This window comes from Saccopteryx leptura, chromosome 3, assembly GCF_036850995.1.
Source record: "Saccopteryx leptura isolate mSacLep1 chromosome 3, mSacLep1_pri_phased_curated, whole genome shotgun sequence".
In the NCBI taxonomy this organism is placed as follows: Eukaryota; Metazoa; Chordata; class Mammalia; order Chiroptera; family Emballonuridae; genus Saccopteryx; species Saccopteryx leptura.
In genome coordinates this window covers 4,166,581-4,191,293 of record NC_089505.1, presented here as the reverse complement: position 1 = coordinate 4,191,293, position 24,713 = coordinate 4,166,581, and the positions used below count along the sequence as shown (strand labels likewise).

Genomic DNA, 24,713 nt, shown 5'->3' with positions numbered 1-24,713 from the left:
TGGTGGCGGAAAGCCTCTTAAGGACTTAGGCCACTAGAAGCTCTTCTGCCCACAAGGAAGTGTCTCAGTGCTGGTCCCCCGTGAACACACGGCTGTGAACTGTGCAGTCTGAGCCACTGTACAGGGCAGCTGGTCCCCCGTGAACACACGGCTGTGAACTGTGCAGATGTGTGCCACTGTACAGGGCAGCTGGTCCCCCGTGAACACACGGCTGTGAACTGTGCAGATGTGTGCCACTGTACAGGGCAGCTGGTCCCCCGTGAACACACGGCTGTGAGCTGTGCAGTCTGAGCCACTGTACAGGGCAGCTGGTCCCCCGTGAACACACGGCTGTGAACTGTGCAGTCTGAGCCACTGTACAGGGCAGCTGGTCCCCCGTGAACACACGGCTGTGAACTGTGCAGATGTGTGCCACTGTACAGGGCAGCTGGTCCCCCGTGAATACACGGCTGTGAACTGTGCAGTCTGTGCCACTGTACAGGGCAGCTGGTCCCCCGTGAACACACGGCTGTGAACTGTGCAGTCTGTGCCACTGTACAGGGCAGCGACTCCCAGCCTTTGTCACAGCAGGCACCCATATGAACTGACTACTGAAATTCTGTGGCACACTGAAAAATAGGTATTTTGCTGATCTGACCAAAAAAAAGTGCAATTTTGATTCATTCACACCGGACGGCTATTGTTGTGTTGCCTGTCATCATTTCTGTGTGACGGGAGGGAACAGCAGCTGGTGCCCCTGCCTGAACAGCCGGGCAGTGTACGTCACAAAGCTCCTTGTGCTGCGCCGGCTGCATTGCTGACGTACAGGGGATGTGATGCTCTCTCTGCGGGTTCTGAGCCCGCCCCCTGCAGATACCAGGAGAACCGGTGGACTTACGTTTTGGGGGAGTCAGAAGTTGTACGTGGACTTTTGACTGTGTGGGGGCTGGTGGGAGGGTCAGCTGCATCACAGCCCGAGCACCACGGCCGGACGCTCAGCGGCTGCTGGTCCGTGATGTGTCTCTTGAGCCAGAGCACCAGCAGTGACTGTGTATTTGGTGCCTTGTACTCATGTGCCTTCATTTATTTGATTATCGTGCTCACTTCCCACCCAATTAGAGTATAGAGTAGCTGCGATTAGAATTGATTTCTGATGACGTTGACGTGTGCACTCCTAATTTCTCGCCGCTCACCGTGTTGCGCTGTTTGTCTTTAGATATATGCAAAAAACCTGGTGAATGCGGACCGCTGCGCGCTCTTCCAGGTCGACCACAAGAACAAGGAGCTGTACTCGGACCTTTTTGATATCGGCGAGGAAAAGGAGGGAAAGCCTGTCTTCAAGAAGACCAAGGAGATCAGGTACAGCCGCTGCGGCTGTCCGCGTGCTGCGTGTGGCCTAACAGGTGTCGTGTCACCCACTGTTCTGTGCCTTTCACAGGTGCGCTGACAGTGCTTGTCCCCCTGTGATGTCATTCCCAGCAGGACCCGCCTCCTGAAGGTAGTGCTTCTGGGAATGACATTGCAGTGCCAGGAACCGCGCTGGGGAGCGTTAGCGTCACTCCTGGAAACGCCGTCTTCCGGAGGCGGTCCTTTTGGAAATCATGTTGGAAAAACTTGCTAGTGCTCCCAGGTAGGTAAAGGTGCACCCCACCTGGATGGAGTCTGCAGGGTGTCCTGTGTTAGGAGCAGGGTGCGCTGACACGACGGGGTGCCCACCACCCCCAGCCTGCAGGGCTGTCTCCAAGTCCAGAGCACGGTGAGAGCTGGCCGGCACCAGTGGACGACCTCACCTCATTGTTCTGTAACTGGGCCGTCCATCTAGTCAGTCACTGGACACGCCTTCGGCGCATCTGGAACCTAAAGCCTTCTTTGTTCTGCAAATGGCAGCTTCTGTCACGTAACTGAACAGAACCGGGTTTGTGTGGCTGGTGGAGGCTCCACCCAGTCAGAGTCTGAGCACCTGCAGGGAGCACTGTCTGAAATCAAACATGTGAGAATCAAACTTGACACTCAAGAATTGAATGCTTGTTACAGTTTGCTCTTCTTCTTTTGCTTTGTGTGTCTTGTATAACTACTTTTCACATAATGCACTTTGTGCTCTGATAGTTACGGCATCCTAGGGAAGCACTCTCCATCAGTCATCAAGAGCTGCTGTTCACGGGGCCACCTGTCCTGTGAGGGGACTCACCAGCTGGGAAGGGCCTTGTGGTCCTGTGGCGCTGGCCACTGTCCCCCACTGGGCATGTCCTGCTCCGCATCCTAGGTGATAGGACCTGTGTCCCACACTCACGCAACTGACTTACAGGCACTGTTTAGTTCTTCTGTTAGTTGCTATGCTTTCGTTGGTTTGCTTTGTAGATCTCAGCCAGTCAGTCTGTACACAGGCATTTAGGTGAAGTCATTTCTCTTGCAGAAGGTTCTGGAGCTCCCTAACAGTGCTGAGATGGGTCTCCTGTGGAGCCTGTGTTCTCTGTCTGGGGGACAGTGAGGGCGACATGCTTGGCTGTAGATCTGCCCGCAGACTGGGGATGCCGGACATCCATGTGGGGCAGCCGCCTAATATACGGGTAAAGCTATAGCCAGACTACCCTCAGACCGAGGAATCTGCACCGGCCAGGCAGTGGGTTCCGACACTCTGCTCACGGCCGTCTCCTTGGTGGGGGTCATGGTGCTCACGGCACAAGACAACCAGGATGAAGACAACCTTGTGTCCTATGCACTGCTGGGCTCACTTTTCATGTTCTAAGTGTATCAGTTCTCTTTCTAATTTTTCTTAGTGAAAATCCCTAGGGTGGAGCTTTATTTCAATAATGATTACCTCCTATAATGTTGAAGTGTATTATTATGATTATGAAAGTTATTTTTCAGCTATTAAAATATGTAGGTATTGTGGATTGTAGACATTTTTGTTAACTAAGTTTCAAAATGAGTGCGTGACTGATGATAATACTGTAATCAGAAAACTATAAACAAGAGAATACATTTATAACAGAAAATGTTGATATTAAATTAAAACAAGTATTTTTAGTTAATGCATGTGTTTTGACAGTTTTTAAATTTAACAAATTAATGAAGTAAGGAAAGTAGAAGTTTTAAATTGTATTATTTTTATATAGTGTTTGTGTAGCAGACACCTTAGAATTCCAGTCCGGTGTCGTGTCCCGAGACCAGACGTGTGACTTTGTTTCTGTGTGGGAGGAAGTACACGCTGTAGACCTGTGTGCTTGTTCCCTGTGCCGTTAGTGTAGTCGGAATTTTAGCAAAGTCCTGGGTCCATATGGGCCACAGTGAGAGTTAACTGAGGGAATTTATGTTGAAGCGTATTGTAAATTATAATGTACTTTGCCACTATAAAGGATTATTATTGGTCAGAGCAGGAGAATGCTAATTAATGTTTCATTATGACAGCATGAATTCATATATTTTAAATTATATCTCAAATCAAATGATTACAGTGCAGTGTCTTCCTGCTTCTGCATTTTTATAATGATAATATGATTTAGAATATGTAAATGTAAAGTTAATATAAGCATTTAAAATGAAACAATGTTTTCTCATTCAATATTTGGCATCAGTAATCTGTTTCAGATTGTGCTCTGACAGGTGTATTTCAGTTGTTGCATCCCTCTCTTTTGTGTGTGCAGATTTTCCATTGAGAAAGGGATTGCTGGTCAAGTGGCGAGAACGGGGGAGGTCCTGAACATCCCGGACGCCTACGCGGACCCGCGCTTCAACAGGTACGGAGTAGCTCCAGGCCGCCGTCACGTCAGCTTCCGTGTCCACAGGGCGGGCTGGGCGGCGGAGCCCAGTACTGCTCAGTCCCAGTGCGGTCCAGCTGTCCGTCCATCCGTCCGTCCCCTCTGTGCGCTGTTCGTTCCCTTCACATGACTATTATCAGTCCTCAGTGTTTGCAGATAGCTACAGAATGACGGACACCAAGCCATGAATGGTGCCCCGCTGCAGGAGTTACAATGTTACAGAAGCAACTAGAAAGAAGGGTTAGACTTAGAGGGCTGCTTTTCTCTTCCAGTTAGTGCTGTGACTGTGTCCAGAGCACACCCTGTGGGCCCCCCACCAGAGTGATGGAAGCCCCTGCTCTGTCCCTGACCAGCCCCAAAGGGCCTGGAGGAGGCCACTCACCCTCTGAGCCCTGGTCTCCTGACCTTTCAGTGGGGCGCAGGCATGCTCATTTGTGTTCTGTTTTACAGGAGACTGGACTTGGGTGGGGGACACAGAGCCATGTGCAGACAATGTCATAGAGTCGTACACCTGACACCTATAAACTTGATTCACCAGTGTCACCCAATCAATTCAGTAAGAAAAGATCAGAAGAAATAGTCATAACATGTTTGTCACTTCAGTGGACACACATGTAGAACCTGAAGGCGCGGCCGCTCTCATCAGGTGTTACTAGAGCCAGGTCAGGACAGCTTATCAAGGTGGTTTCGTTTGAGGCTCTTTGGAGAACTAGAAACCAAATTATATTAAGGTAATGTTAATAGATCTGTAGAAATTGCATCATAAAATGGATGCTGTGATTATCAGGGAGTAAAAGTTCAGGTATTTTGACCAGTGTTCAGTTAAATTAAACATTCAGTTTATTTTAGGAGACACTTAAATGAAATAAATAATGGGAAATTTTATCAGTCATTTGATTAATATCAAATATATACAGCTCATATATAAATACAGATATATCCTAATAATATGTTCTGTCAATAAAGAGTATGCTGAAAACCTGTTTAAAAAGACAAACTTGTTATTTTAGTGCTTAAATATTGAAAGTACTTATGTATCCTTTTATAAAAACTTTATGTGAAAATGTGTAGGTCAGCTAGTAAGAACATGAAAAGACAAGTAACAGATTGTGAGGAAGTATTTATGTCACATGCATCTGACGAAATGCCTGTATCTAAACTCTATGGACAATTCTTCCAACACCATCAGTTACCCCAGTTTAGTAGATATGCCTCAAGATCATATCCAACACTCACAAGAGAAGACCAATGACAGCCCTCGCCAGTAGCTCAGTTGGTTAGACGTTGTTTCCATACGTCAAGGTTGTGGGTTCAATCCCCCATGGGGGCACAGACAGGAATCAACCAGTGAGTGCATAAATAAGTGGAACAACAAATTGATGTTTCTCTTTCTTCCTCTGGCCCTTTCTCATGAAAGCTGGACTGCCCACTAGTGGGTGGTAGGGACCAGGTCTACCAGCACTGCAAAAGTGGGCGGTTTTTATAAAAAGTTTGACGACCCCTGACTTAGAAGATCTGTGAATGATCTTTAAACACCTGATGAGATGTTTGACATACGGGAAATGTGACTTTGACAGCTCCCACTACACACCAACACGAATGGATAAAATGTTTAACGGTTGACATCAGCAAGGGTGGACAAGGATGTGGAGGACCTGGGAGCTCCTGCTTTGCTCACGGGAGTGTACAATGGTGCAGCCACTTTGGAAAGAGTTCTGTAGTTTCTTGTAAAGTGAAGAATATACTGACTATACTTAGCCCCCCCCACATCTCTCAAAAAAAATGACATCATCTGTCAATGTAAACATGTGTGTGCAAATTTTCACAGCCGTATTATTCATAATTATAACAAACTGTCCATAGTAATGTCCACTAACTGGTGCGTGAACAAATAAAATGTGATATTCATTTTATTCATAGAATACTACTCAGCAATCAAAAGGGCTGGACCACCACCGATACCATCAGCAAAGGGAATGTAGCTCAACTAAGTCAGGGGTGGTCAACCTTTTTAAACCCACGACCCACTTCTGTATCTCTGTTAGTAGTAACATTTTCTAACCGCCCACCGGTTCCACAGTAATGGTGATTTATCAAGTAGGGAAGTAACTCTACTTTATAAAATCTATAAAGCAGAGTTATAGCAAGTTAAAGCATATAATAATAATTACCAAGTACCGTATGTCAGATTTTTGCTAAGTTTGGCAGAATAAATCTTTATAAAACAACTTACTATAGTTAAATCTATCTTTTATTTATACTTTGGTTGCTTTCCTACCGCCCACCATGAAAGCTGGAACGCCCACTAGTGGGCGGTAGGGACCAGGTGACCACCACTGACCTAAGTGAAAAAAGCCAGGCTCAGAGATTACCCTGCAGCTAGCTGCCTGTAGTTACAGGTTGCCTGTATGAAATGGAGTCTCGTTTTCAATAACTATTTCCTTTCATTCAAAGTAGGTGAACCTTTTCTATTAAGAATCAGTAGCAAGTGCCGTTGGCTTTCTAGGTCACAATGTCTCTGTTGTAGGCTGGGGGCACTCATTAAGGAATGATGGGGCTGTGTTCCTTTAGAGTCCTGTTTAAAAGGAGGAGGCGCTGCAGCTGACCCCGGCTCTGACTTGCGTTTATGGGTATTCAGAGAGCTACATCCCTCACACACATGACCAAGGTCAAAGGAACATGCTCTTTACCATACCGATTTCTCTCTGAATCAACACTTTGTGATTCTTAATAATGCTAGATACTCAAAACCAAACAGCAAGCCCAAGTCCTCCTGGATACTGGTCTGAAAGATTTGAAAACACAGGAACAAACTGGTTAGGATATTTTTTAAAAGTTTTAGTAAAACACTTTCAAATGCCACATGGCCCTTGAATTTAGAAACTATTGGTTTCATTATAGCTCTTTGTCACAGAGGCATGTAAATTGCAGAACTGAGTTGAGATTTATGATAGAAAATGTGGTTTATCTCCTGTTTTCCGTTTGTCCGTGTTGTGTCCGTGTTTGTCCGTGTCCACCCGCCTCCCGCCTCCCGCAGAGAAGTGGACCTGTACACGGGCTACACCACCCGCAACATCCTCTGCATGCCAATCGTGAGCCGGGGCAGCGTGATCGGCGTGGTGCAGATGGTGAACAAGGTCAGCGGCAGTGCCTTCTCCAAGACCGACGAGAACAACTTCAAAATGTTTGCCGTCTTCTGTGCCCTCGCCTTACACTGTGCCAACGTAAGAGCAGCTCCTGGTGCCCCGTACCACACGGCGTTAGTGTCCCACCTTTCCAATAAAGTAGTGTGAGGTTTCCTCTTTCCCCATGTAAGTGTCTTTCATAAACCAGAAACTGATTCCCAGTGGCTTGTATTTTAAGGAAAGCCTTAAAATGCCTTGAAAGAAACAGAATCTCCTAATATTTTGCCTTTATTTCATGGTGTGAATGTGTTTAAAAAAACAAAATTAAATAAAGGTAAAATGCTCAAGCATCAGGTTTACGTTTCATGGTATCTACTGACATGAGCAAGGAAATGTTTTCCAAACCCTTCGTGTTTCTCGTAGGTGCTGCACCGCTGTCTCTGTACCCAAACAGGAAAGGTCCTTGTAGAAAAGCGGGCACCTGCCGGGCCCCTCAGTGGGGGCTGAGGGCTGGCAGGCTTTGCTCACTGGTCCTGGGCAGCCCGGCTGCCCTGAGAGCCCACACGGGCCTCCGTTTGTTAGGGGGTCTCACTGGAAGGGAGCTTTCCTGTATGTGTTTGTGTTTGGAATGAGGTGAACAGTTAGTATGCTATCAACTCGAGTAATCCTCCAGCAACATTACTGGGATTGTGAACCTAGGGAAAATTTTATTCACCTATTTATAGAACTGAAATCACTATAAATGGGACTTACCACCTTAATAGTTTAGAGAAGTTGCCTCTTTGTAAATAGAATCACATTCCGCAGGGTCAATGCTATTAACAGCTTAGTGATTGACTCGGAACAAAAATGGCAGAAAGCAAGTACTTCAGTGACCAGAGAAACTGCAGCTCAGTGAGGGCCGTTTCCTGAGAGGCCGTCTTCCTTTGTAGCACCACGGGCCCCTCTGGGGATGTTTGTTGTGACTAGGTTCACAGGAGATGACCTAATGCAGTTGACAGGTATCTTTTTGTTTTGAACATTTTCTGTGTCTTTCTCATGAATTAAAAATGACAGCTTACATTTGTTTAGCCTAAAAATTGCAGAGAATGTCATTTCTAGTAGGCCCTAGTATTGATTCCATCATCTTGTCAATGAACCCAGTGGAACGTAAGCTCCCTGGCAGCCTGGTACCTGCACAGCCCGTGTAAAGACCCGTGGTGAGCTCACACGACTGGGAAGTTTAGCACCTTCATTTCTCTCTGAGCCTGCACTTCCGTTACCCTGCAGACATTATTATAATAGTGTGAAAATTTGGGACTGTGGTAGTACAATATGTCATATGAGACGTGGGCTTTATTAGTATATAGGTGACCACAGCAAACATGCTATGGAATTTTTATAAAATTACCAAAAATAAAAAGCACAAGTTACTGGAAACTGTTATTTCTTAATGAGATGCCTGTGGTTTTACAATAGTCCCCTGCCTTTACCCAGTTTGGAGTGAAACAAGGCTTAGTGTAAGTTTTTTACACCTTTAATTCTGGAAGGGTTTCAAACAGAAAGCAAGGTTACAGAAGAAGTGCAGAATATTTCCTTGTACCCATGCTCCCCAGATGCTAGCGTGTTACCTGCTTGCTTTGAGTCTTACCTCCTCTTCTCTTTCCTTGTGCCCATGCTCCCCAGATGCTAGCGTATTACCTGCTTGCTTTGAGTCTTACCTCCTCTTCTCTTTCCTTGTGCCCATGCTCCCCAGATGCTAGCGTGTTACCTGCTTGCTTTGAGTCCTACTTCCTCCTCTTCTCCTCTTCTCATCCCAGAGATCGTCTTTCTCTGGTGTGTGTGAGAATGTTTCAGATGCAGTGTCTCCTAACCCCTGCACACCGTACTTTAGCTTGTTAAAAACAAACAACAAACAACCAACAAAAACCAAGACAGATATCTTTTTGTTTTGAACATTTTCTTGTGTCTTTCTCATGAATAAAAGATGACAGCTTACATTTGTTTAGCCTAAAAGTTGCAGAGAACTCTTATTTTCCACTGAATGATTTTAAAAAATCAGGAAATTTATATTGGTGCTGTCTTAGTTTGTTAGGGCTGTCGTACCCGTTGCCACAGACTGGGTGGTAAATAACAGGAAGTTCTTTTTCTAACAGTTCTGGAAACGAGAAGTCCCAGATCAGGGTATAGGTAGGTTTGGTCTCTTTGAGCCCTTCTCCTGGGCCGGAACATGGCCGCCTGACCCGTGTGCTCCTGTGGTCTTTCCGCAGTTCATGTCTGTCTCATCCCCTCTCCTTATGCAGACCTTAGTGACACTGGATGAGGGCCCATCCCATTGTTCTTTGGCTTGGACATGAGGTTGCTGAACAGGCTTGCTTCGCTATCTTGAGCATTTTCCCCAAGCATCCTGTGGAGATTAGGAGAAGCCCACCCCATAAGCGCTGTCCCCAGCAGCTATCACGGCTGTGGTGCCTTGCCTGTCCCTCAGTGTCCCCTTGTTTCTGGAGAGGACACATCAGTGTTTATTAAGACCATCAGTGAGAAAGCGTGTGCACTGGAGGTGCTTCTGCTGGCCACCTCTTCCCAGGTCCGGCTCTCCGTGTGGCCCTGGGACGTTCTGAGTATCTCCGCTCCTGAACACACGACTGTGTTGGTAATGAGAAAGGACCAGTAGGTTGTGTCGTGTCCTCACAGCCCCACGTGTGGGCATCTCCACATACACGGGTGTGGGGAGACAGACAGGAGTAGCAGTCAGTGGGCCATGACGGTGGTCTCGATGGAGTTCTGACTCTTTCTTACCAGAGACCCTGAATGTTAGTGACACGGCTGTCTCCGTTTCCCGGTCTGCCCTCCAGATGTACCACAGGATCCGTCACTCAGAGTGCATCTACCGCGTCACCATGGAGAAGCTGTCCTACCACAGCATCTGCACGGCAGAGGAGTGGCAAGGCCTGATGCGCTTCAGCCTCCCCGGCCGGCTCTGCAAGGAGGTCGAGCTGTGAGTGCGCCCGGGTCCCAGTCCTGGTCCATGGGGTGGGCCGTGTGTGCATCCGAGGTCCTGGTCCGGGTCCCTGGGGTGGGCTGTGCGTGCATCCAGGGTCCTGGTCCCTGGGGCAGGGCGTGCGTGCGTCCGCGGTCCTGGTCCCTGGGGCGGTCCTGGTCCCTGGGGCGGGCCATGCGTGCATCCAGGGTCCTGGTCTCTGGGGCGGGGCGTGCGTGCGTCCGCGGTCCTGGTCCCTGGGGCGGGCCGTGTGTGCATGGGCGGTCCTGGTCCCTGGGGTGGGCCATGCGTGCATCCGTGGTCCTGGTCCCTGGGGTGGGGCGTGCATGCGTCCAGGGTCCTGGTCCCTGGGGCGGGCCATGCGTGCATCCGTGGTCCTGGTCCCTGGGGTGGGGCGTGCATGCGTCCAGGGTCCTGGTCCCTGGGGTGGGGCGTGCGTGCGTCCGCGGTCCTGGTCCCTGGGGCGGTCCTGGTCCCTGGGGCGGGCCATGCGTGCATCCGTGGTCCTGGTCCCTGGGGCGGTCCTGGTCCCTGGGGCGGGGCGTGCGTGCATCCACGGTCCTGGTCCCTGGGGTGGGGCGTGCATGCGTCCAGGGTCCTGGTCCCTGGGGCGGGCCATACGTGCGTCCAGGATCCTGGTCCCTGGGGCGGGCCATACGTGCGTCCAGGGTCCTGGTCCCTGGGGCGGGGCGTGCATGCGTCCAGGGTCCTGGTCCCTGGGGCGGGCCATACGTGCGTCCAGGGTCCTGGTCCCTGGGGCGGGCCATACGTGCGTCCAGGGTCCTGGTCCCTGGGGCGGGCCGTGCGTGCGTCCAGGGTCCTGGTCCCTGGGGCGGGCCATGCGTGCGTCCAGGGTCCTGGTCCTTGGGGCGGGCCATACGTGTGTCCAGGGTCCTGGTCCCTGGGGCGGGCCGTGCGTGCGTCCAGGGTCCTGGTCCCTGGGGCGGGCCGTGCGTGCATCCGCGGTCCTGGTCCCTGGGGTGGGCGGTGCGTGCGTCCAGGGTCCTGGTCCCTGATTGGGCTGTGAGTGCGCCCGGGTCCTGGTCCTGGTCCCTGGGCGGGCTGTGAGTACATCCGCTGTCCCGGGAGCTGGGACAGGCTCTCAGTGCCACTGAACCCCAGTGAAAGGGGCAGTGGAATTCGAGTCACAAGGGCCACATTGGCCCCTTCTGACCGATTCATCATCTCACGTACAACTGGTCCAGATCTCATTATCTCAGAAAAAATATCTGAACACAATTATGAAATGAGTTCATTTGAATGTTAGTTTTTTCATTTGTCTTTTGTACACTCTAAACTATATATATAATATATATAATATTTAATTTTTAAGTGGCATTTATTATCAAATATCTAATGGTTTTTATTTTCATATAAATTTGAATTTATGAATTAAATTTGGTTAGTCAAAATTCAACTTTCACACTGTTTTTCAATTCTATGTTAATATATACAATCACCGGTGGTAGAGCCTGTGAGAACTTGTATTCTCGTTATAAGTACAAGTGAACACTACTGAACTACATAGAGAAATTTCAAGAGTGACCCAGAGCTGGTAATTGCCTTATCATTGGGAAGATAGTGTGGTTAAATTAATTAAACAAGGGGGCCATTAGACTGAGGTGGCCTCCCTGCCCTGGTGGCCAGATAGTTGCATGTCAAGGTCAGGACATGGAGACCCCAGGACACCCCATGAGACCCTGAACAAGGGGTTTATAGAGCTTTCTAACTGCGTAGGGGAGGTGGTGAGCCCAGAGAACGTGGACTCACCTGCCCCTTCCCACTGAACTCGCCCCATGTGGCTCTTCCATCTGGCTCTTCCTGAGTTGGATCCTTTACACTAAACCTGAGACAGTAAGTCAGGCATTCCCCCGAGTTCTGGAGCTGTTGTAGCACGTGATCAGACCTCTGCTTTATAGCTGGTAGGTCAGGACTCTGGGGGCCTGGACTTGCAGTTGTTACCTAATGTGAGGGGCAGTCTTCATGACAGAGTCCTTAATCCCTGGGTCGGTGCTAATTCTAGCTAGTGTCGGAATTGACATAAACCACTCTGTTTATTTGGGTTAAATATTAGTAACTAAATTAAATTAAAAATAGGTAGTAACTTTGGATGCTTATGAAATTTTTCTTTGGACTTAAATAGGAGATAGAACGATTTTTAGCTCTAAAAAAATAGATAGTTGTATACTATATTCCCCTTATTGATTATTTGTATAATATATTCCCCTTATTGATTAGTTGTATAAAATATGTGTATTACTCATAATACAGTTTTTTGTGCATTTTCCATTGCTCTGGTAGTAACTACAGCATCCTGCCCCCCAGCACTTTTCTTTAACAGATTGTTTAAGAGAAAGTTAAGCAATGACAATTAAGCAAATGTTGAACTACATTTTTGATGGAACGTGTGAGATTTCCTTCTGGAAGCCTTCCTGCGCTGCAGAGCCCTCCCCGAGAAGGCAGGCGCGGTGGGTCCGCCCCGTGGGGTCTCAGTTCCCGTGGACAGTGTTGCCCTGCTGCCAGCCCTCGTTACCGTGTTTACACTGATCCGGTTTAGGAATGAACTCAGCCTTCTCTCCGCTTCATTGCAGATTCCACTTCGACATCGGTCCCTTCGAGAGCATGTGGCCCGGGATCTTTGTCCACATGCTCCACCGCTCCTGTGGGACGTCCTGGTAGGCACGACCTCGCGCTTCCGCTATGAACAGTTGCTGACAGGACCGCCCCGCCCCCACCTGGGTGCCCGGCCGCTTTCCGGGTTGATTACTAAAACAATGCTATTTGTAAAGTACCTTTTCTGGATATGTAAATGTAAAAAGGCTAGTAAGCTTGCTGGACAGACCTGTTTCCCTTAAAGCAGTGGTCCCAGACTCCTGGGCCACAGGCTGGTACCAGTCCGTGAGCCATTTGGTACCAGTCCACAGAGAAAGGATAAATAACTTACATTATTTTCGTTTTATTTATATTTAAGTCTGAACGATGTTTTATTTTAAAAAAATGACCAGATTCCCCGTTACATCCATCTAAGACTCACTCGTGATGCTTGTCTCGCGGTCACGTGATACATTTATCTGTCCCACCCTTAAGTCCGGTCCCTGAAAATATTTTCTGACATTAAACTGGTCTGTGGCCCAAAAAAGGTTGGGGACCCCTGCCTCAGAGGCTGCACGCCCTCTGGCCACGTGGCTGTCCCTCTGCTCGCAGCCGCGAGCCTAACCGGTGGTCGTGCAAACGTAGGCTGAACGTACCTCAGCTGCGTAACTGAGAGAGACAGGTTGTCACTCAGCATGTTGACACACTGCTCTAAAGTGTGTCTGGAATAGGTGTGTACATCCGGGTCGGCTTTCAGCTTACATTCCGTGTCCATCAGAACAGGTGTGAAAGGAGCAAGTCCACCAGTCCAGCAGTGAGGTGGCCTCAGCACGCCTCTCTCCGCCTGTCTGTCCATTTCACTTTGGCCTGTGTCCCGGAGGAATAATTTTCTTCTCTCTCTCTGCTCAGTCATTCAGTGGCTAACAGAGGCTCTCAGTGTCTCCAGCACTAAACTTCACTTCTCTCCTGTGGAAGTCTGGTTTCTGTTCCTTTTGGCAGTGACTTCCTTAAATTGCCGTTTTAAAAGGACACACACAGCATAGCTAACTCTAGTCATTCTTAAATATCCATTGTCAGTTTGACCGCTCAGAACTCTTAAAATGACATACCTTTGACTTTAAGGACATTTGAAAAAATTCAGGGGAGAACATACAGGTTGTGTGTTTTTAGAAGTTTCCTGAACTCTCGTTTTGTTGATATTTGGAAGAGCACTGCTTTGTGTCAATGCCTTTGTGCCTTTGTTTTAAGCTGCTTTAAAACAAAGTTGGTGAGCTCTATTCAAATAAGTATAAATACATAGTAGTAATGTAAAATATAATATAATAATAACCATCTTGTATAGTGAAAATACATCATTTCTATCACGTGCCATGTCAGGATGTCGTCCTTTGCCACTTATAATTGGAGTGCCATAATAGTTTGGATTCATTTTGGAAAGATAAGCACTCATCTAGAAAGGTCTTGTGCATGGTAAACGTATTTGTAGTGGGTGAATCTGAAAATGCTTTTTGGAAAAGACTAGTTCAGAACACTCTTGAGCAGAATGGAAGGGTGTGGTGTGCTGGGTGGGCTCTGTGGGAGTTGGGGTGTGCCCCGGGGGGAAGGTGATGGAGTGGGTGGTGAGCACGCCAGCCCCTGGGTGGGCTCTGTGGGAGTTGGGGTGTGCCCCGGGGGGAAGGTGATGGAGTGGGTGGTGAGCACGCCAGCCCCTGGGTGGGCTCTGTGGGAGTTGGGGTGTGCCCCGGGGGGAAGGTGATGGAGTGGGTGGTGAGCACGCCAGCCCCTGGGTGGGCTCTGTGGGAGTTGGGGTGTGCCCCGGGGGGAAGGTGATGGAGTGGGTGGTGAGCACGCCAGCCCCTGGGTGGGCTCTGTGGGAGTTGGGGTGTGCCCCGGGGGGAAGGTGATGGAGTGGGTGGTGAGCACGCCAGCCCCTGGGTGGGCTCTGTGGGAGTTGGGGTGTGCCCCGGGGGGAAGGTGATGGAGTGGGTGGTGAGCACGCCAGCCCCTGGGTGGGCTCTGTGGGAGTTGGGGTGTGCCCCGGTGGGAAGGTGATGGGAGTGGGTGGTGAGAACGCCAGCCCCTGGGTGGGCTCTGTGGGAGTTGGGGTGTGCCCTGGGGGGAAGGTGATGGGAGTGGGTGGTGAGAACGCCAGCCCGTTGGTCCCTCCTCCCTGCCAGGCCCCTTTGTGGACAGGACAGAAGCCACGGAAGAGCTTCCTCCCGGAACTGGCTGAGACTCGGGGGGGGCAAGAGCGAGTGGGGCTGTGCGCCTGGGCTCCTCACGGGGGCTCAGCTGGCATGTGTGCCATGCAGTGTGTGTGCGGGGCCCGGAGGCCCCCGGCAGCATGTTGATTCTCCACCGGCTTCTGTCTATTTCTCCCGCAGCTTTGAGCTTGAAAAGCTGTGTCGCTTCATCATGTCTGTGAAGAAGAACTACCGGCGGGTTCCCTACCACAACTGGAAGCACGCGGTCACCGTGGCCCACTGCATGTATGCCATCCTGCAGAGCAACCGTGAGCTCTTCACCGACCTGGAGGTGCACGCTGCTGCCGGCGGGCCTGGCGGGGGTCGGGTTCCGAGGGAAGCACGCCGTGTGCCTGTGTGCGTGACAGTTCCAGGTCGGGCTCCGAGTGGTGCACACGTGTCCATGCGTGTGTGACACTTCTGGGTCTGCCCAGCTGGGACCAGGAAGGAGGGTCAGGCTCCACGTGGGGCACGCATGTGCGTGCGTGTGACAGTTCTGGGTCGGGCTCCGAGTGGGGCATGCAGTGTGCATGTGTGTGTGACAGTTCCGTATTGGGCTCCGAGTGGGGCACATGTGTGTATGCGTGTGTGACAGTTCTGGGTCGGGCTCCGAGTGGGGCACGTCGTGTGTGTGTGTGTGTGTGTGTGTGTGTGACAGTTCTGGATTGGGCTCCGAGTGGGGCACACGTGTGCATGTGTGTGTGACAGTTCTGGGTTGGGCTGTGAGTGGGGCACATGTGTGCATGTGTGTGTGACAGTTCTGGGTTGGGCTGTGAGTGGGGCACACGTGTGCAAGCGTGTGTGACACTTCTGAGTCTGCCCGGCTGGGACCAGGAGGGGGTCGGACTCCGAGTGGAGCACACGTGTGCATGCATGTGTGACAGTTCCGGGTCTGCCCGGACGGGACCGAGTGGGTGTTGGGCTCTGAGTGGAGCACGTGTGCGTGTGTGTGACAGGTCCAGGACAGGTTCTGAGTGGAGCACGTGTGTGTGTGTGTGTGACAGGTCCAGGACAGGCTCTGAGTGGAGCACGTGCGTGTGTGTGTGTGACAGGTCCAGGACAGGTTCTGAGTGGAGCACGTGCGTGTGTGTGTGTGACAGGTCCAGGACAGGCTCTGAGTGGAGCACGTGTGTGCGTGTGTGTGACAGGTCCAGGACAGGTTCTGAGTGGAGCACGTGCGTGTGTGTGTGTGACATTCCAGGACAGGCTCTGAGTGGAGCACGTGTGCGTGTGTGTGACATTCCAGGACAGGCTCTGAGTGGAGCACGTGCGTGTGTGTGACAGGTCCAGGACAGGTTCTGAGTGGAGCACGTGCGTGTGTGTGTGTGACATTCCAGGACAGGCTCTGAGTGGAGCACGTGTGCGTGCGTGTGACATTCCAGGACAGGCTCTGAGTGGAGCACGTGTGCGTGTGTGTGACAGGTCCAGGACAGGTTCTGAGTGGAGCACGTGCGTGTGTGTGACAGGTCCAGGACAGGTTCTGAGTGGAGCACGTGTGTGCGTGTGTGTGACATTCCAGGACAGGCTCTGGTTCAGTCAGTAGAAGCACACTTGACAGATTGCTAGAACCAAGCATTTATTGTGTTACTTTGTGTAAGAAGTGTAGATATACAAATTCCAACTTCACTAACATGTCCCCAAGGAAAGAGTCACCTTGGTGGCCTTTCTTCCTCATGAAGTCTTGTGAAGGGACCTAAGCAGAGTGAATCTTCCCATGGCCCACAGGCCGGGGAGCGTGGACACACCCGGTGGAGGGCCACCCAGGGCGTCCCATGCAGTTAGCCCCTAGGACTGTTGAGCTCCCGGCGCGGAGGGGTAGGGCCTGTGGTGTCTCCCTGGCTTTCTGCACCCGCGGCGGCTCCATGCCCGTGACGGGTCCACATGGGAAGTTGTCCCGCCGTGGGGCTTGCAGATTCCAGGCCGCTGTCCGTTCCTGCCCAGGTGCCCTGGGTGAGCAGAGCAGCTCGGCCCAGTGTGCTGATCCCGTCCGGCCCAACCTGGCCCCCACGCGGGTCTCCCTGCACCCAGTCCTGGGGAGCCCGTGAACATACTCCCTCAGCTCCCCCTCCTCTTCCGTGAAGCCGGTGGACTGGCGTCCTGCCTCAGGGGGCACGTGGCCACGGAGAGGGGGGAGCTTCCTGTCTGTGCCCAGGACAGTGCCCTCCGTCGTGCCCCGGTTCATGCAGAGCAGAAGGCCCGTAGGGTCTCAGCCTCCTCCATCTTTCTGTGACACTGCCTCGCTGTCCCCAAACCACCCTCCTGAGTCTGTGACTCTCAGGGAGGGCTCACCTGCAGCCAGGTGCCCCCCCCCACCGAGTCTCTGCTTCCCCCTCTGCCTTCACGTCCCTGCTCACCTGTCACCACCGAGCTGCCCTTGACCTCCTCCTGCCAGTCCACCCGGCCTGCCCTGTGTGTTCTCCCTGAGCTGCCCCTGACCTCCTCCTGCCAGTCCACCCGGCCTGCCTGTGTGTTCTCCCTGAGCTGCCCCTGACCTCCTCCTGCCAGTCCACCCGGCCTGCCCTGTGTGTTCTCCCTGAGCTGCCCCTGACCTCCTCCTGCCAGTCCACCCGGCCTGCCCTGTGTGTTCTCCCTGAGCTGCCCCTGACCTCCTCCTGCCAGTCCACCCGGCCTGCCTGTGTGTTCTCCCTGAGCTGCCCCTGACCTCCTCCTGCTAGTCCACCCAGCCTGCCCTGTGTGTTCTCCCTGAGCTGCCCTTGACCTCCTCCTGCCAGTCCACCCAGCCTGCCCTGTGTGTGCTCCCTGAGCTGCCCCTGACCTCCTCCTGCCAGTCCACCCGGCCTGCCCTGTGTGTGCTCCCTGAGCTGCCCCTGACCTCCTCCTGCCAGTCCACCCGGCCTGCCCTGTGTGTGCTCCCTGAGCTGCCCCTGACCTCCTCCTGCCAGTCCACCCGGCCTGCCCTGTGTGTGCTCCCTGAGCTGCCCCTGACCTCCTCCTGCCAGTCCACCCGGCCTGCCCTGTGTGTTCTCCCTGAGCTGCCCCTGACCTCCTCCTGCCAGTCCACCCGGCCTGCCCTGTGTGTGCTCCCTGAGCTGCCCCTGACCTCCTCCTGCCAGTCCACCCGGCCTGCCCTGTGTGTGCTCCTCGCACATGGTAGGGCATTCTGCACGTGCCGTGTGATTTCCCGCTGTATTCACCAGTTACAACAGCAGCGGCGCTGTGAGACTCGGGCTGTGGTGGACGGAGACCGCCCTCCCTGGTGCAGATCGGCGGTGTCTGTGGTTGGGCGTGTGCTTTCTTTCGATACCAACTACACTTCTTCTCGGAGTTGAGGAGAAAAACTGAGGAATGGTTTTACTCTCATGTTCATAAGCAGAAACGCAGAGGTTAAAACGATGAGGTCACTCGGCACTCAGAGCTCCGTGGGTGCTGTGGCCTCCATGGCAGAGGTCGCTGTGGCCGGTGGTCAGCTGCGGGTCGCCTTCCCTGTCCGCGGGGCTGAGTGTCTGTCCTCTGGGCCGTTCTTACAGCGCAAAGGACTGCTGATCGCGTGTCTGTGTCATGACCTGGACCACAGGGGCTTCAGCAACAGCTACCTGCAGAAGTTCGACCACCCGCTGGCCGCCCTGTACTCCACGTCCACGATGGAGCAGCACCACTTCTCCCAGACGGTGTCCATCCTGCAGGTGGGCTGGCTGGCTGCGCCCGCTCTGTGGCTGGCGCTCCTCCCAGGAGGGCGGTGCTCCGGGGGGGCGGGAGGTGCTCTCGGTCCTGGGAGCTGGCACTTGTGGTCAGCACTAGGTGAATGTGGATTTGGGTGAAGGATCTTTTATGAAGATTTTAAATATACTTTGTGATCACAATTGATGTTTTAGTACATGACAGCCTAAGGCAAAGTTTGTTGATTCAGTAGTTTAATCTAATTTATGAGGTTTTTCATAATCTAGAACCAGCACGTATTAAACACTAGATCTTGAAAGTTAGGCAAATTCAAGGTTTTAAGTGCCTCCTGAAGCCCTTTTAAATTTTTTTAATTTTATTGCATTGCATTGCATTGAAGGTGTTCTTGCTGATCAAGACAAGGACAGTTGTCAACTTCACTGTAAAATATATATGGTCCTCCACTTTATTTTTTTAAGACTTGATTCATCTTAGGAGGGAGAGGGAGAGGGGGAGGGGAAGAAGAGAGACAGAGGGAGAGACAGAGGGAGGGGGAGGGAGGGAGGGAGGGAGAGAGAGAGAGAGGAGAGAGAGAGAGGGGTCCTCCTACACTTTAAACATTTTCCCTCAAACTCACCCTAACAAGGTAGCGATAACTTCAGAGTGGCTGTAATAAAACAGGCTGTGTCTGACTTGGTGGCAGACCCTGTATCTTCCTCCCCCTGTCAGCACCTCGGAGAAGGAGGAGGGCTCATCAGAGGGCCTTCGGGTCCTGTGTCTAAGAGGAGCACTCCCAGTGCTCAGAGCAGGGACCAGCCACAGCACGTGTGAAGCAGCTGGGCCTCTGTGCCTGGGCCAGTTCCTTCTCGTGTCACCCAGGGGCCCTCTCTGTACCCTTCCTTCTCGTGTCACCCAGGGGTGCTCTCTGTACCCTTCCTTCTCGTGTCACCCAGGGGTGCTCTCTGTACCCTTCCTTCTCGTGTCACCCAGGGGTGCTCTCTGTACACCACCAGCTTCTCCTGGGCCAGTTCCTTCTCGTGTCACCCAGGGGCCCTCTCTGTACCCCACCAGCTTCTCCTGGGCCAGTTCCTTCTCGTGTCACCCAGGGGCCCTCTCTGTACCCCACCAGCTTCTCCTGGGCCAGTTCTTTCTCGTGTCACCCAGGGGTGCTCTCTGTACCCCACCAGCTTCTCCTGGGCCAGTTCTTTCTTGTGTCACCCAGGGGTGCTCTCTGTACCCTGCCAGCTTCTCCTGGGCCAGTTCCTTCTCGTGTCACCCAGGGGTGCTCTCTGTACCCCACCAGCTTCTCCTGGGCCAGTTCCTTCTCGTGTCACCCAGGGGTGCTCTCTGTACCCCACCAGCTTTCCTGGGCCAGTTCCTTCTCGTGTCACCCAGGGGCCCTCTCTGTACCCCACCAGCTTCTCCTGGGCCAGTTGCTTCTCGTGTCACCCAGGGGTGCTCTCTGTACCCCACCACCTTCTCCTGGGCCAGTTCCTTCTCGTGTCACCCAGGGGTGCTCTCTGTACCCTTTCTTCTCGTGTCACCCAGGGGTGCTCTCTGTACCCCACCAGCTTCTCCTGGGCCAGTTCCTTCTCGTGTCACCCAGGGGTGCTCTCTGTACCCCACCAGCTTCTCCTGGGCCAGTTCTTTCTTGTGTCACCCAGGGGTGCTCTCTGTACCCCACCACCTTCTCCTGGGCTAGTTCTTTCTCGTGTCACCCAGGGGCCCTCTCTGTACCCCACCAGCTTCTCCTGGGCCAGTTCCTTCTCGTGTCACCCAGGGGCCCTCTCTGTACCCCACCAGCTTCTCCTGGGCCAGTTCCTTCTCATGTCACCCAGGGGTTCTCTCTGTGCCCCACCAGCTTCTCCTGGGACAGTTCTTTCTCGTGTCACCCAGGGGCCCTCTCTGTGCCCCACCAGCTTCTCCTGGGCCAGTTCTTTCTCGTGTCACCCAGGGGTGCTCTCTGTATCCCACCAGCTTCTCCTGGGCCAGTTCTTTCTCGTGTCACCCAGGGGTGCTCTCTGTATCCCACCAGCTTCTCCTGGGCCAGTTCCTTCTCGTGTCACCCAGGGGTGCTCTCTGTATCCCACCAGCTTCTCCTGAGCCGGCCGGGCTGGCATGCTCAGCTCCCCCTAACCCAGAGAAGCTGACCTGTCCGGGTCCCACACTCAGGGCTGAGAGGGAGGAGACAGAGCGTGCGGAAGTGTGAGTGCTCATGACCTTCTGGGCAGACGTGAGGGTGCGTTGGGGACAGAGCACTTTGTTTTCAAGTCTCCTGCGGCAAGTAGCTGAACATTCTCTTTGCTCATAGGCTGGTTCTGTCCCTGATGTCCCCTTGACACCAATATTTCCCTTTTTTTCCTCTAATGATATATGTGTAATGATATAAGTATGAATGGATAGATAGAAACATACATACCTGCCTAGTGACCCGAGCGGGTTCATGAGTGTGTGTATATGTGTACACACCGACATGTGGAAAACGTGCTCTTTGTAAATAATCAAACATTCTAGAACTTCACGCAGGCTTATGTCTCCTTTGACCTTACTCCTCCCGTCAGGCTGTTTGTTGTTACGGGAAGAAGAGAAGTGATAAAGATGGTGGCGTGGCCCTGATACAAGCGGGTGGGTGGGGAGGGGGCTGTGTTGGCCTAGGAAGGTGCACCCAGCTGTCCCCGAGCTGCTGCGGCTCACAGAGGTCCCCCTTGCAGCAGTCCCTCGCTGTGTGGGCCGGGTTACTGAGCGGGGCTCCCCCAGGGAGCAGGACCTGGTCGCAGGGCCCGTGTGGTGAGGAGTCCGGGCTAGCCGCTGGCCCCCGGGAGGTCCTGGGAAGGGTGAGGCTGCAAGCCCCGGAGGTGCATTTCAGTCGCTGCACAGGCCCAGGGCTCGTCTGCTCCGTTTCCTGAGGAGACAGGCTGGCTATGGATTCGGGGGAGCAGCCCGCCTGTGAAGACGGAGCCGATCCCAGACCGACCACACCTCCTGTGTGAGCTGCGACAGGCAGCAGTGTACTGAGGCCACGGCGGACCCTGCCCCATGGGGCCCGTAGTACGGGCAGCAGTGTTCAGGACAGCGCCCTCCTTTTCTGGAAACCTCTGTACTCTCCGCTGATTTTGCAGGTACACTCAGGACACGTCTCTGAGTGTTCCTGCTCAGATCTCATGGCCCCTGAGGGTTCAGGGGAGCCTGTCACTGTGTGCCTCCCAGCTGCCACCAGCCACGGCAGGAGGCAAGGGGACAACGCAGCACACGTCTCTGTCCTGGAGCGTGGGGTCTGCAGGGGGCCAGCGTCCCAGCTCAACCCCGTCGCCACTCTTCTCAGTGCCCCGCCTGCGGGCGCTCTGGGGAGGCAGCCCTCCCAGCGGGCGGTGGCTCTCACTGTGTCTCAGCCTAGGGCGCTGTCACATTGGTTCCCAGACCCCCAGCAGCGTTCAGTGTGGCAGAGTCGTGCTCAGTGTGGGCACCTGCTGTGGCCTGTTCCCCAGCATAGACTGCGCCTGGACGGCCCCTCTCCACCTGCAACCTTCTCGCCCCACGTCCCGTGGCCCCGTCTGCCAGGACCCCGCTTGTGCAGACCTCCGACTGCGTGCTGTGCATGTCACGGTGTTGTTGACCTGCGTGCAGGGCCACAGCTGGCTCCTCGCTGAGTAGGACAGGCAGGTGGAGCGTGCAGGGGCTGTGGGCTGACGGCAGTGCCAGCCCGGGGCAGGAGGAGCACACGCAGACATGTGGCCCAGCTCCCCTTCCACGTGTGAGCAGGCCTGTGGGCTGGCCTGTGGGGTGGCAGTGGGGTGAGTGGAGCTGTGGAAGGAGCCAGTTGCCACGTGAGGCCAGCAGAGAGAGGAGAGGCTGCGTTCTAACCTCTCCCCGTGACCTCGTAGCTCAGGGCATCAGAACGGTTTCCACAGTGGCTGCGCCATGGCTGTGTGTAGGCCGTGATGGGTGGGCAGTCAGGAGAGAGTGACTGCCCACGTGGGGCACCCCGTGCAGAGCTGGCCACGACGCCCTCCTGCGTGTCCCTCAAGGGCCCCTGTGCTTGGTGGCCCACCTCGTCCTTCATCACGTGTCTGTTTACTGCCTTTTGCCCCCGACCATCATTTCTCCAAGGTGGTGCCTCCCCGCTCTACCTTCTCAGCGCCGTCTGCACATGTCGCTTTCCTGCCAGGCCGTCCTCAGTGGTCTCCCAGCCTCAGTCTCCTCACTGACCAGGACTGCTCATATGCTCATGTCTCCTCCCCGACTGCCCTCAGTGCTGCTGTGTCGCAGTCTGTCCGTCCGTCTCCATAGCCTTTCCGTGGCCGGGAGGGGCCGGTGCTCCGTGCCGTGGCTGTGGCGGCCCGGTGCCTCTCTGGTGTGCCCCCACACGGTGCCCCGGAGCACACACGTGTCTCCTGTTTCCACGTTGTGCTGAGCTTTCCGGGATGAGTGAGCTCTCCTCTGCTCTGAAGTGTAAGCCAGAGGGGGCAGTCCCTGCATGTCAGTCATCTCCGTAACTGTGGGCTGGGACTCCGGAGTCTGTGGATGGGTGTGGAGATGGTCACTCCAAGGTAGAAATGGGGAGAATGAGGGAGACTTCAGATTGAGCAGAACAAGTCCAGAGATAAAAACTGCAAGTGTTCTTTGGGGGAAAGTGAGTAGGTAAGTCTCTGTGGTGCAGAGCATGTAGACAGCTCAGCAGGAGAAAGGGACACGCCTTCGAGTGAGGGGACTCCTTCGAGTGGACAGTGACATCCCAGGAAATAGGCCCTTTGTTCTCACCTAAACCTTACCCACTCGCTTTAGTGATTGTGATAGAACCATTAGTGTCAGAATATTAAATGCGTTCCTTCCCTTTCCTCTGAGATGTTAATGATTATTTTGAAAATTGAATCTGCTTTTTTTCTGTCACTTGCCTCCTGTAACTCTACCTATGGTAAGTATCAGAAAGTCAAAATTTTAGAAAACAGACTCGTTAGGAATGATTATGCTCATTATTAAGAAAAACTTCTTAATATCCTATGAATCTCGAATTCCCACAGCTTTGGAAATATGTTCACACTTGAAGAGAGTTCCTCTTCACCAGCATTGCGAGATCCCATGGCAGTTTCATTACTTTATGTAGCAGTGACGTTTCCGTGACATGCTCACACGTTCCTGCAGTGTGTCTGTGCTGGGAAATTTCTGTTGCCTGTGGTATGCCCAGCACTGCCTCGCTGCTGCCTGAGACGGCGGGACAGGCCCTTCAGTCTGCCCTGCAGGGTTCTGAGTGGACATGGTCTTTGGCCCCCACGTCCGTCTGGGCACATCTCTTTGTTCGTGTCTCCTTATCCCTCTCCCTTCCTGCGGCTGCAGAATGGTGCTGGTGCTGGTGGAGTGAACCACTTCCACCATCCTAGTCCTTGTTTTGTCACCAGCTGAGGACTCGCTGTAAACCAGACACGAGGTCTGTGCTCATACGCATGTGCTGTCAGTCCTGTGGTGTCCTGTGTGGTGGGAATTCTGCACTCCCATTTCACAGGGAAGAACTGTGAGCATCGTCCATTGTGCCATCACTAGCAGTGGCAGAATGGGATCCAACTCTGGAATTGCTTGACCCCAACACCTGCGTTCTTACTTACAGCCTGCTCCTGCTCCTCAGTGTGCCGTCCGTCCCATGTGGGGGGCGATGACACGTCAGAGGGAGCCTGGGGCGTCTTTTCAAGGCCTTGGGTTGTGCACGTTGGATGCAGTCAGTTGTCATGGACGTTTTCATCCTGAAGCCCTTGGGAGTCCACGCTTCCTGTCACTTCCTAGAGCAGTGACTGTCCACCTGGCGGAGCAGGACTGCAGGGAGTGAGGTCTGGACTGCTGGACTGCAGGTGTCGACACCTGAGCCCCGGGCCGTCCACAGACTCTCATAGGTCTGAGCAGCACAGGGCCTGCAGGAGTCACTGTGATTAATAATAGTGTTTGAAATCTCGCTGAGGAAAAAAGATTGGTCGGTGTGTCTTCCCGCACCTGTTCTGATGTACCCGCGTCCCCTCCACCCTGCCGGCATGCCCTGGCCCTGCCCACGTGCCTGCCCGACACCCAACCCTGCCTGCACGCCTCCCCACCCCTCTGCCCACGTGCCCCCTGCCCCGCCCTGCCCGCATCCACACTGTGGGCAGAGCTGTTGCAGAGCAGACCTGCTCGTGTCAGCACCTGCCTGGAATCATCTATGGCCCCCGTTACTGCCAGACGTGGGCTCCCTCCTGAGCCTCTTGTTCACCCTCCTCTACCTGAACTCTCACCTGGCGCTCGTCCACTTGCTCGACATCCTGAAGTTGGTGTCGTCCCAGCAAACACAGGTCTCATGGTCCCCCTTCCCACCTCCGCGTGTCCTTCAGAATGCGTCCCACTCCTGTCCTGCCAGAGCCCTCCCCACCCAGCCGGACACACCGTCCACTCTCGGTCTCCT

The 24,713-nt window shown here is 53.3% G+C and overlaps 1 protein-coding gene across 2 annotated transcripts in view; it reads left to right on the top strand.

Moving 5' to 3' along the window:
- PDE10A (phosphodiesterase 10A) overlaps positions 1 to 24,713 on the top strand; it is a 415,008-nt gene that overhangs the window by 370,169 nt on the left and 20,126 nt on the right. For both annotated transcript variants that reach the window (XM_066372810.1, XM_066372809.1), the window contains 7 exons: positions 1,196 to 1,338; positions 3,624 to 3,716; positions 6,775 to 6,961; positions 9,697 to 9,839; positions 12,434 to 12,517; positions 14,819 to 14,969; positions 18,166 to 18,321. In XM_066372810.1, the coding sequence (XP_066228907.1) occupies positions 1,196 to 1,338; positions 3,624 to 3,716; positions 6,775 to 6,961; positions 9,697 to 9,839; positions 12,434 to 12,517; positions 14,819 to 14,969; positions 18,166 to 18,321 (957 nt within the window). The remainder of the gene's footprint in view (positions 1 to 1,195; positions 1,339 to 3,623; positions 3,717 to 6,774; positions 6,962 to 9,696; positions 9,840 to 12,433; positions 12,518 to 14,818; positions 14,970 to 18,165; positions 18,322 to 24,713) is intronic.